This window comes from Lactuca virosa, chromosome 4 (assembly GCF_052849685.1).
Source record: "Lactuca virosa cultivar CGN04683 chromosome 4, Lactuca_virosa_CGN04683_v6, whole genome shotgun sequence".
NCBI lineage: Eukaryota > Viridiplantae > Streptophyta > Magnoliopsida > Asterales > Asteraceae > Lactuca > Lactuca virosa.
In genome coordinates, this window is record NC_136429.1 from 305292365 (window position 1) to 305305968 (window position 13604).

The 13604-nt window shown below is 33.2% G+C and overlaps 1 protein-coding gene across 1 annotated transcript; it reads right to left on the minus strand.

Annotated features, from left to right (window-relative positions):
* Positions 1 to 2650: 2650 nt before the first annotated feature.
* Positions 2651 to 4785, minus strand: LOC145108446 (cytochrome P450 CYP82D47-like). Its single transcript, XM_079045473.1, has 2 exons — positions 3731 to 4785; positions 2651 to 3553 (listed from the first exon to the last, which is right to left on the minus strand). The coding sequence occupies exons 1-2, from the start codon at positions 4685 to 4687 to the stop codon at positions 2921 to 2923; spliced, it is 1590 nt and encodes a 529-aa protein (XP_078901599.1). The 5' UTR covers positions 4688 to 4785; the 3' UTR covers positions 2651 to 2920.
* Between the last annotated feature and the right edge of the window lie 8819 nt (positions 4786 to 13604).

A 13604-nucleotide genomic window follows, 5' to 3' on the forward strand; every position in this document is an offset into this window, starting at 1 on the left:
GGCCAAGAGAAGAAGAAATGAAGATAAAATGCATCAAACACTTATATATAGCGAAGTGATTGCGGCCTAGGAGTTCACGGCTGTGAACCGAGGGTTCACAGTCCGAAGGTTCACGGTCCGAGTTCACGGCCTCGTTCACGGCCTCGTTCACGGCCTCGGTGGTTCACGGTTCCGAACGGCTTGTGGACATGCGAAGGTTCCTGATTCCTAAGGCTTCTCTCTTCCAAACCTTAACACTCTTAGTTAACTAGGCTTCAAAACTTGCAAACCAATAACCCATCTAATTTAAGGTAATGGAAGGAATAAGTTTGACCAAAGTTGACTTTACGACAATAAAATTTTTGGGTTGTGACAAAAATCAAGTTCATTGATACCAAATTTAGGTAATATGGTATTTTGTCAATACAGTTTGAGAATTTCAATATCAACATTGTTTTGGATTTTCAATTCTACTTAAATGTAAATAAATTTTATTTTCCCATGTGAAAATTATCTTTGAATGTGTTATTTTGTCAATACAGTTTGAGAATTTCAATATCAACATTGTTTTGGATTTTCAATTCTACTTAAATGTAAATAAATTTTATTTTCCCATGTGAAAATTATCTTTGAATGTGTTGTTGATTGTCAGTTCCAAAGATGAAAGAGAAAGGATTGTTGATATCTTTAATTCCTGGTGATATTCGGAAGGGTACAATAGAGATAGCTTAAGGAAACTGAATCTTTGCAATCACTTATGCCCTTAACATTAAGAACAGGAAACACTACAATAGGATTAGAGATACGTACTCAAAATTAATGAAGAAGAATATGAGTGTTGTTTTCTTGATTTTCTACACGTACTAGCAAATATCAAACTTATGTTATCATTTAATTGAGTGGAGTCACAAAGAAGTGTAAATCAAGTAGAAGTATGCACCTAACTAGGATTAGAGGTACACGCTAATCCGCTTCTACCTTTTTTTCACTTGATTTTCTTCGTATGTTATTTAATGAAAAAAAAAAACAATTGTTCATGTGGTGTCTCTTCTTTTTTGTTAGCTAATTAAGCAGAATTACATCTATTATGAAAGCAAAAATGTCTACAATTAATAGCAATGCGAAGAAGAAAAAGAAAAATAAGAAGAAATGATTGTTTATGGTAAAAACAAATCACTCAAAAGTCTTTAAAAAATTACAAATAGTTGGGTCCTTTTGTATTTATAATTCACAGCATACAGAGGAGTATGCAAACTAACATTTTCCATCCGTTGGTCAGATTTACCGCTAAACAGTCTAACTTGACTGTTTTACCCCTCTCTTTCGGTTCTAGTACCGAGAACCTGTACCATGGCTATTACCAGTTGGTTGTTTAAAAATTAAAACAAATCATGTTTTACTGATATGGAGCTGGTTTCATTTTCTGATGTTATGTATTATTAGCTTTGTTCTTGTTGCATCTTAAAGTTTTTACAGGGTGATTTTTCAAGTTAAATTGGTGAATGTTTTTCAATTATATGTACAACGTCTTATGCTTGTTGTTGTATGTATCTGAATGTATGTCTCCTTATCAGCTACATGTTGCCTTTTTTCCTGTAATAAAGTGTTTGACCTTTAATTAAAACTTATAAGTCAATGGTTAATTTCAAAGTGTGATGTTACAAGTTGCTTGTTTTGTGAAATTTTAAGGTTATATGTGGCAAATTACAAGACTACTGAGTGAGGAATCTTCAACTATTTTGGTGTGGATTTAAAAATTCAATATTTGTTTGGCTACTGTACGATTGTGGGTATGGAATGCTATTCGTATATTCAAGCTCTATCTTTAATTAAGCCACATTTATATTTGCTAAAAGAATGTCAAAAAAACCCCGGTTGTTTTAAAAAAGGTCATATAGCTTCTTAGAATGTTTATCTTCTAGTAAGACTAATAACCAAAGGCTTCTAGCTAGCGGTATCCGGTGTTGCCATCTCTACTTAAGGTTGAGGGTTCAAATCAAATCGTGGACATATGTAGATTTAAGGAGTAGTTTAGGAGTATATGTTATATTTGTCGTTTAAAAAAACGGAAGCCTAATAGAACTGGTTGCTTTTGTGAGGCCTGGTCACATTCCCATACAACTAAAAGCCAGTTATTATGTTGGGAACCGGTTATTAAGTATAACATATACCCGATTATAATTAACTACTTATAATCAGTTTTTTCGGAAAACAATGCAATTTTAACCAATAAAAATATTTTAAAATTTAATTAGGGTGTCTATATAGTAAAATCGGGTATCTTTTTAGTCAACCTCTTTTATTAAACTAGGTCATATAGCTTTTCCCTTTATAAATCCCACTAGTTTCATAATGTGTCCCGGTTTTTTAAACAACCAGGGTCCTGTTTGGCAACTCCTACTACACATTCATTCAAAAGACTAGAAATAGAGCTAGGTTACTTAATTAGTTGGATAAATTTTTGTTGTATTCCAAAGAAGAACGTCTCTCGCTTTTGTATATGAAGCTTCCCGCTAGCCTTTTTCAATAATACAGATCTTTTTTTTTAAAAAAAAAAAAAGAGTTTATCTTTTAGATGAATCACATGTTAGTAGGTCATATCTAGCTACCCACACAAAAAACATACAAACATAATAAATGCTTACAAATGATAATCCATTATTTTAGTATATTTTAGTCTCAAAAGCATGAAGAGCTCGAGCGTATATTATGATATTAAAACACAAAATTACACTGAACAATAGCATAATGACATCAACTAGATTTCATGTAACTATATACTAATACTTTTATTGCATAATAGTCCTTGCTGATATTGTTGACACTTTCGCACCATAATAAGAATATTGTTCCACCTTTTGTGCCATTTGCCAAAACGATGACTTTATCAGGCAAGGGTGGTGGGAGTGCGGTTGGTACATTATTTGAAGCTAATATATGATCATGCACTAACAGGATACATATCAAGCGGTAAGCGGGGGCCCAGAAGGACCTCAAGTGGCGTTGCTTTGCTTGTAGTCAATCCCGAGCATTCTCGCATATCAATGGGCTCATTTGAAGGTTTTTTAAGCACAAAATGTTGAATTAAAGTAGCTATTGTGAAATGCAAAGCGTGGAGAGCAAAGAAAACACCAGGACACATTCTTCTACCACTACCAAAAGGAAGCAATTCGAAATGTTTTCCCTTGACATCAATATCTTTATGACTTGTCAAGAATCTTTCTGGCTGAAATTCGTCGGGATCTGACCATATGTTAGGATCACGATGCATTTTCCAAAGATTAAGCAACAAACGTGTTCCTTTAGGGATGTTGTAGCCACTCACAATACAATCCTCCATGGACTCATGTGGAACGGAGAGAGGTCCAGCTGGGTATAAACGTAATGTCTCTTTGATGATGGCATCAAGGTAGACTAAATTCTTCATGTCGGACTCCTCTACTGGTCTCTCCCTTCCAACATGTTCATCAATTTCATCTTGGGCAATTTTTAATGCTCTTGGGTTGTTGAGCAACAAAGACAAGGCCCATGTTAAAGTGACAGATGTCGTGTCCAATCCGGCGATTAGAATGGCCTACAAAATTTAAATATTGCCAAATTAGGTTACACACAACATGCTCATAATTTACTATTTTTACAACTTATCCTTATAATGTACTCTCTTCAAAACATTTCCATAAAATTATAAGACATATTAATGATTAATTAATGATAAAGTAATTGTAACGTAGACCAGGAAGTTGAAGTTTACCAAACATGAGGCCTTGATTATCGTATTGTGGTCAAAGCCAGGGAAATCCTCTTCCGAGGCACCTTCGAGAACGGAAATTAGCACATCCATGAAGACTTGATTACTTTCATGTTGTTGTTTGGATTCTTTTTCTCTCTTGTTCTCCTGCAACCATCCTTGAAAAATGTCGTCCATCTCTTTTGCTGTAATCTTCATGTCTTTCTTGTATCCCCCCAGGTCGAAACACTTCAAATAGGGAATGAAATCAGACACCACAAATGCGCCCAATAACTCAAAGAATCTCCTTGCCACGTTTTGAAATCGAATCCCTTCTTCATCGTTAGGTGAAAACCTCTTTCCTGAAACAATCCTAACAATAACGTTTAGTATTAAGTTCCCAAACCATTGTTGCATGTCCACCTTGACCATGTTTGAACTTTCACTCTCTTTGTTCTCTACCCATGCATCAAATACATCTTTCACAGATTCTCTAACCTCTGAAGCTCGAACATGTCCAAGCATCTCCACTCTTCGCTGGGAGAGAACCTCAAGCATGATGATCTTGCGCACTTGTCGCCAGTAGTCCCCATACGGAGCAAGGCCAAACATGGCGTAGTTATATCCCATGAGTTCTACTGCCATAGACTTTGGTCGACTTGCAAACACCTTATCATTTGTGGTATAGCACTCTTTAGCTATCTCTCCACTACTCACTACCAATGCTCGGTGAACACCGAGTTTTATGGTGAAGATAGGGCCATATGTTTCTGCCATGGCACCTAAAACCTTCTGAGGTAGTTCAGATCCCCCTAGAAGGTGCAAATGTCCAATTACAGGCCATGAGCCCTTTGCTTCAGGTGGTTCTCTGTTCTTCCCTTTGTTTCCTCTCTTACCATTCAAGATTAGCAGCACGAAAGTTAGTACAAGTGCAAAAAAGATGGACGTAAAAGTCGTTGAAAACAGGAGAGACAACTCCATAGTTTCAGTGTCGAAATAAAATTATCTGAGTGATGATACAAATACGGTTATATTTTATATATATTGATCGCCATTTAAAGTTGTGTGAACTCCGAGAAAGATAATGGGCAGAAGGTTTTGTCATTGATATGTTATATTATTATTATCATATATTATCACACAATTCAAAGCTCAGTTGGGATGACAATCTAAGGTCGGATGATTCGCCACGGCTTTAGTTTATTCAAAAAAAAAATATATATATATATATATATATATATATATATATATATATATATATATATATATATATATATATATATATATATATATACTTTATGTGATAATAAGTTTGTCAAACATGAGTAAATTATTGAAATCATTTCCGTAATTATCTTTTTGCACTCGGATCGTCTCTGTGGTTTGACTTTGTTGCGCTTTTTGTCCCTAACATATGTAACGTTAGGACCAAACATGCAATTTGGAGTAAACCATAAGGACGAAAAACGCAACAAAATCAAATCACAGAGACAATCCGAGTGCAAAAAAATAATTAGAAACCAAACGTGTAATTTTGACTAAATCCTAGAGACGATTTCAAGAATTTACTCTCGGAGATGAATAGATCAACAATCTTTTTAATGTCAAATTTTTGCAAATGAAGTTGCAAACCTCTATGAACATCACATGGCAAATCCAACTCAGCAAATTCTTGCAAATATAGAAAGACTTTCAAATGCAAAAGTGGGTCCCTCCACTCATCAACGTGCTACTTGCTATATATATAATTATATTACAATGCATTTCAATTATTTAATTAAATCACTTGTTTAATTGATTAAAGTACCATCATGATTTTATTTACTAATTTGCTAGTTAATATATTACACATCTTTAAATCATTATCTCGTTTCGTAATTACTTAAGTAATTGGTCGATTAAAATACTATTATTAGGTTATCTATTTCGTAATTATTTTATTAACTAAATAAAAGATTTAAATTTAATGTAATTTATGTTGATTTATTATTGAGTAAATATTAATATATATATATATATATATATATATATATATATATATATATATATATATATAAAGTAATAGTTGATGTGGCAGTGGGGACCATTTTTGAAAGATGGGAGTTATTGCACTGATGTGAGTAGTCATTACAAAACTGATGTGTCACAATCGAAAGATTAGTGGCATTGCACTGATGTGGATGGCCTAACATTTGCAGTGAGCATTTCTCGGCTACTATCTCATACGTGTCGACTCAATTGATGTGTTATATACATCAAAACCAAACAAAAACCGAATAGTCACCCATCGGACAGCTAAGTTATCATCACAGCCCTATATCATTGAAACTTTCAAAAACATATTCCACGTAACCATAGAATTTTACTAGATTTAAAAATTTGCCTACTTTTTATCAGTATTTGTCGATAATGACAAAAATAATAATTTGATTAAAAAATATGTTTTGTCAAATCTGGTACAATTGATAATGTGTTATATTAATTCGGAAAAGATTGAATCTTGTTGACCCCAACCATGCCACGCCGAACACTGCTCGTTCAAGCATATGGTCTAAAGGGCAGGGGCGGAGCTTCAACATATTATTTGGGGGGGCCGAAAATATAATATGTATAAAAATCGGAGAACAATGAGGGCCACCGTCAAAAATTTATATTTTTTGGTCTAATATGTATTAAATGAAAATACATGGGGCTATTTGTAACAAAAAAATCAGGGGTTGTCCTAATAAAGCTCGGCCCATGCTAATGGGTGAATCTCTTACTTAGCAGCATGTGATGATCTTATAATTTTAACAAGACAATCCTATAGACGATGAGGAATAATTTAGATGATGTAGAATACAAGCATAAAAAACAAAAAACAGCCTAGAAAAAGATGTATGATAATAATTGAGAGCTCAACATAATCTCTCTTTTAAGTTATATAGGAATAGTTGTGTACCCTAGTAAAGCCGCCGAGACAATTACTCCCTTCTGTCTAAAACATCTTATATTCCTAACATACATGTCACAAAGCATTGTGTTTTGTTTTTTTTTTTTTCACTTCACAAATATTAAGTGAAAGTCAACCAAATTAGGGATAATGACTTAAAAGGGTAACATATTATTCGATTTGTACACATTTGGTCACTGAGGTTTTTTTCCTCCACATTTACCCCTTAAACTTGTTAAACTGTACACATTCAGTCCTTATGACCTGTTACTCGAGGTTAGCCGGGAAAAATGACTTGATAGGGTAATATATTTTTCATTTTGTACACATTTAGTCCTTAATATTTTTGTACATATTTAGTCCTTAACATTTTTTTTTTCAAAATAAGTTCTTTTTTTGTACTCATTCAGTATTTATGAATGATTTCTTTAGGTTTTTTTCACGACATCTTACGTGAGACAATCATTGATAAGGTGCTTGGGGTTGTTGATGCTTATGTCCAATGCGATCTCGACTGCTTGGTTGCGTAAGTCTTGTGGTTTGGCTTAGGTCTTGTATTTTGAACATCGTAACTTCTTCATACGATATCAGATTTTAAGGATTTTTATCCACGTGTTCATTTTTTGAGTCTACTACAACTTTCTTTAATATTACTCCCGTTAAAATGTAATATATTTTTACTAACGATTTTATAAAAAAAACATACATACATGAATTCATAAAAAACGTATGAACAGGGGAAGACGCAGTAATACATAGTAGTTGTTGCCGAGATGAAATAGGTGTTGCCAATACATGGAAAATAGGTATAAACGTAAAAAAAAAAAAGCGAAAATTTTTCCACTGCGAACAGAAAAAACAGGTTTTGTCTGTGCAACACCGGGACCATACTAACTCCGCCACCGCGTATGGATATAAAAATCGTAAGTAAAAATATAATATTTTTTTAATGGGAGTAATCTAAATGAAAGTTGTAGTAGACTAAAATACGAACGCATGGATATAAAGATCGTTAAAATCCGAGATCATATGAAAAAGTTATGACGTTCAGAACACATGACATAAGCAACCAAATAGTCGAGATCGCGATGGATATAAGCATCAAAAGCCTCATACACCTCATTAATTAATGTCCCACGTAAGATTTCGTGAGAAAAAACTAAAAAATCATTCATAAGTACTGAATGAATATAAAAAAAATGACTTATTTTGCAAAAAAAAAAAAAAAAAAAAAAAAAAAAAAAAAAAAAGACTAAATGTGTACAAAAATATTAAGGACTAAATGTGTACAAAGTGAGAAATATATTACCCTATTAAGTCATTTTTACCGGGTAACCTGGAGTAGCCGGTCATAAGGACTGAATGTATACAGTTTAACAAGTTGAAGGGGTAAATGTGGACGAAAAAAAACCTAATGACCAAATATGCACAAATCAAAAAATATATTACCCTTTTAACTCATTATCCCACCAAATTAACCACATAATGATCCGGTGTAATTGTCTTCCAGGTCCACGTTTGGTATACGGTTAAATTCAAATAACAAATGTTAAAATTTTGATATGTAATTTATTAAAATTATTTAATTTTGGTTCATGTTTTAAAGATATTCCGCAATATACAAGACACAATGTTTTAGCAAAACAATTACTAATATCTTACATTGACATGGAGTTTGTAAACCAAAATAAAAATTACTAATATCTCTAAATTTTCAATTTGGATTTAGAATGATTAAAGTCTAATAAGTTCTAATATGTTTGTTGGGTGATTTTTCAACGGAAATAGTATCCATTATTTTTTCAACCTTGTCTAGTTTGCAAATGGAGGTGTTTAATGTTTTTCTAATTGCATTTTGATTATTTTATATATGTATAGTGGTCGACAGCAAAGGTAGCATAAACTGTGTTACATAAGTATTTATATATAGAAATGTTAGAAATAGGGGATCAAACAGATTGGATGAAATTTAGAGATACGAAATCAGAAAATGTACGTGAAGTGTTCTTCAAAAATTGTACCATAAAAATGACCAAAAAACGGCTATATTATTCTTGTTTGAAAACTGTCACAATACAGTAAAAACTATCATCAAATCTATCAAACCTGTCATAAAACGGATCTCATGGAAAATGATCAATTTTCTAAAAATCGGATTTTTGATGCATTTTTTAATATAGCAACATAACCCAAATCGGATTTTCAACCCCAGCCAGGGGCTCTGCCCCTTGGACCCCGCCAGGGGCTGCCGCCCCTTGGACCCTGCTCCCAGGGGCGCTACCCCCGAATCCCCGTTCGTTTAGGGGCTTCGCCCCTAAATAACAATATACTTTGAATCTTGAAAACTTGAACAAGTGTGCACTCCTACACCATCCTAACTTGTTCAATATTCAACAAGATCACTTCTGGTCAACAAATTTAATCGTATTACACTTAAATAATATTGATGATATTAAATCACCAACAAAAAACACAGCTAAAGGCAAGAGAGAAACAGGTGTCATGCAAATTGTGATGGTCAACAAACATATACTTAACCTCTTTTATACGGTAACAAACATATACTTAACCTCTTTTATACGGTATTTGATTATACAATGGTACTTTTACACTTTTCTTAAGGTGACCAAAATGTAATAATAGAAGTTTGAACTTTTATAATCATAATATCCACGTGTATAAGGTACTTATACAAATAATCATAATATCCACGTGAAGCCTTTTATAATCATAATATCCACGTGTATAAAGTTTGAACTTTTGAAGCCTTTTCTTAGGATAACCAAAAATAGCATCAAACTTTCAGTTAGTTATGCTTTTATATAGAATTTATTGATAGTGTATATTAATAAAATCTACCGTTAGCAGAAATACATTGCCATTAAACCAACCAAAAAATACCTTATTCCTTTCAACAAAACAAAAATACTTGTACATTTCTATTCAACCAACCCAAACTACCTAAATTGATTTGACGCTTGTAAATTAAGTAACCAACTAAATGATAGTCATGAAAAAGATCCATCTAAACAAGGTACTTGACTGAACTTCATTTCAAAGCACCAATGTAATCAACTTCCACATCATCTCATGATTTAAGAATATCTTTATTGAACCTAGATCCAAGAATATACCATGGGGACTCAAATTGAAATGGTGGGCTCCTACAGAATAGGCTGCAATAGCACACGAAAATGGCATAAAAATTACCATATGTTGGCTCATAATTTCTTGATGTTGTGGGCTGTGAAGTGGACCCGATTGTAGGCTCCTTTTGCTAGTATTTTAGGTTGTTACAATACACAAAATCACTGCTGCGTTTTTTATTAATGACACTTGTTTTCACTCATTGTTGGAACTTGAAAACCTTTGTCCTGATGTTTGAACTTTGAATGATATTAGTTTGAAAGCAAAATTAAATATTTTTCCATCATAATCAATGTATTCTTCGTGTGGAGAGCAAGGTTACAGAGGCTGCCCACAAAGCTCAACCTGGATAGAATCAGCGTTCATCGTCAATCAACACTTTGTCCGCTTTGTAACAGTAGAGATGAGTTGGAGATACATCTGTTCATGGAGTGCTCGACCGCGATTCAAATTCGTTCCATACTTCACATGTGGTGGGACAAAATTCCAATTGCTTTCAACTCTATTGAAACATTGTTTCAAATGGACAACAACACTACTATCCCTCAAAAAAATAAAAAACATTGTTTCTGTCGTGCTCGTAGTAGTGCTCATGGCTACTACGTAGGTTATTTTGAAATACAGGAATGATCACACATTCAACAATGTCGTGAGGAACAGACCAGTCAAGATCTGGCGAGTGAGGTGAAACTTTTGGCTTTTAGTTGGATCAAATTTAGATGTAAAAAGGAAATTTGTTGAATTGGCAGACTTGGTGCAATTGTCTCACTAGAGAATGTTTGAAATTGTTGTAATTCTAGCTTCTCGCTAGGCTGGTTTCTAATTAAATCTTATTGTTGTTCAAAAAAAAACAATGTATTCTTCGCCCTTTTGTCATGCTAAACATGTGTAAGGCCTGAAAAAAAATAAGAACAACCATTTATTAAAAAGTCATAACTTGTATAAATAATAGAAAATACTCCCATGATTCTCCCCATGCGTGGAAAGATACTCTCAACAAAAAATTCACAAAGCAGGAGGGCAGAAAATGGCAAAACAAAACCACATTTTGCAAAAGACGTCATTTTAAATTTGTAAACTTGCTAGAGTTGTCAAATGTCAATCATTGGTAAAAAAATCAATCATTTAACTTTCAGTTGAATTATGCAAATTCAAAAACCCCACATCAGGTTGAACACAAATATTAAAAACATACATTTATTTAGAAATTGAAAAAGATATAGATTTAACAGCTTGGCCATCCTCATCCCACTTTTTGCCCAAAAAGACTCGTTAATTATGATCACACTCTTTGACAAAATGATAAACACAATTTCCCAACATGATCAGTTTGATTATATATCAAACCAGAACGTTTACATGTACAGATACAAAGAAAACCTCACTACAAAGTTCCTATTCTACTCTCAACAAGATTCACTCAGGTATAAAATAGATTATGAAAATAAATAAGATGAAACCTCAAATAAGAACCCTAATCTAATGAACTATCGAGAGCATCCAGAGAAAAATATCATCTAACAACTAAGAGAAAAATAATAATCATACATTATATCCACTGGTAAATATAACCCAGAAACCCAAGAATATTAACACTTAGCCCCCTTAACTTCATTACATGAACACCTGCAACACAAAGTATAACAAAACTTGAAATAATAGAAATGATTAGTTTGAATATACCTTTTATAATTTCAACACCCCCGGTCAAACTAATCATTTGACCTGTTGCTTCACAGAGAAAGGATCAACTAAACACATCTTACCACACAGAATATCATGTTGATAAGAGCTGAGAGACTTAGCCAAAATATCAGCAATTTGATTTACAGAACTTACTTTAACAAGACTAACAACACCATTAGCAATCTTTTCTCTAATAAAATGAACATCAATTTCAAAATGTTTTGTTTTATCATAAAAAACTGGGTTTAAAGCAAGTTTAACAGCAGAATCACTATCACAAAACATATTAACAGGAACCATATTTGAAAATTTTAAGTCAAACAAAATCTTTAACACCCAAATTATTTCACAAGTTAATGAGCCAAGAGCTCTATATTCTGATTCTGGAAACAGTAGATTGCTTTTTACTCCTCCAAAATATAAGAGAACTACCAAAATAAACCAAAAAACCACTTACTGATTTTCTTGAAAAGAGGCATTTAGCCCAATCAGCATCAGAAAAACCACTCAAAACAAGATTATCTGTTTTAAAGAAACAAACACCTTCTCCAGGACTGGATTTGAGATACCGTAAAAGTCTTAAAGCAATTCTCAAATGAGAATTTCTAGGCTTGTGTATAAACTGAGACAAAACTTGAACATAATAACTAATATCAGGCCTAGTTATAGTAAGGTAAATCAGTTTTCCAACCAGCTTTTGAAACTCAGTAATATTTTCAAGAAAACTATCACAATTATCATGATGACCAACAACAATATTAGTTTCAAGAGGAGTAGAAACAGGCTTACAACCCAACATCAAAATCTTTTAATAACTACATGCAATATTTCCTCTGAGATAGACAAAGACCATTTGAAACATCAATAACTTCTATGCCAAGAAAATATTTTAATTTCCCTAAATCTTTAATTAAAAACTGAGACTTAAGAAAATCCTTAACTTTTGCTATTTCAATCTCATAATTTCCTGTTAAAATTATGTCATCCACATAAACTAATAAAACAACAAGAGAACTACCCAAATACTTAACAAACATAGAATAATCATTTATACTCTGATTAAACCCAAAACTAGACAAAGCACTACACAGTTTTTCATTCCACTTACGTGGGGCCTGCTTTAAACCATACAATGATTTCAACAATTTACAAACCCTAGTGTCATTTTTACTGTGATAACCAGGAGGTAAAGTCATATACACATCTTCCTCAAGTTCTCCATACAAAAATGCATTATTTATATCAAACTGATGTAATTTCCAATCTTTATTAACAGCAATAGTAATTATAATACGAATAGTAACAATTTTAGCAACCGGGGAAAATGTTTCCTCATAGTCGACACCTTCCCTTCGACTGTAACCTTTGGCAACCAAGCGTGCCCTGTACCTTTCAACTTCACAATTTGCCTTATACTTAATTTTGTAAATCCAACGACAACCAATTGGTTTTCTACCTTTCGGTAACTCAGTTATTTCCCAAGTCCTATTTCTGTAAAGTGCTTCCATTTCAAGATTCATGGCCTTAACCCACTCAGAATGATTGGAAGCTTCAAGATAGGACTGAGGCTCAACTGTTTTATTAAGATTAGTTACAAAACATCTAGTTTCATTAGACAAGTTAGAATAGTTAACAGTTTTTTCTATGCCATATTTATACTTTCCTTCAACTATATAATCATCAAACCTACTAGGGAGACGAGTTTCTCTTCTAGAACGAGTAAGACTTATTGAGGAACCAGAACCTTCTTGACCACTTTACTTAGCCAAATTAAGACAGTCAGGACCAGACCTATCAGATTCGGGCACAAGAGATACTTCAAGGTCAGTAGTATTTGTTTGAGTACCTGTTCTATTATGACCGGGAGAACCTCCTGCACCATCCATCTGATGACCCATTCTCTGATTATCTAAAATTGAGTCATCATTAGACAACTCAGACAATACAGGCTCATCATAGGAAAAAGGATCCACAGAGCATGTCTTATCATGGGTGTTATTAAAAACAGAAATTTGCATTTTAAATGGAAACACAGATTCATAAAATTTGACATCCTTGGAAATAAAAAAAGAATGTGAATCAAGACTCAGAAGCTTATAACCCTTTTTATCTAAAGAATATCCCAAGAAAATA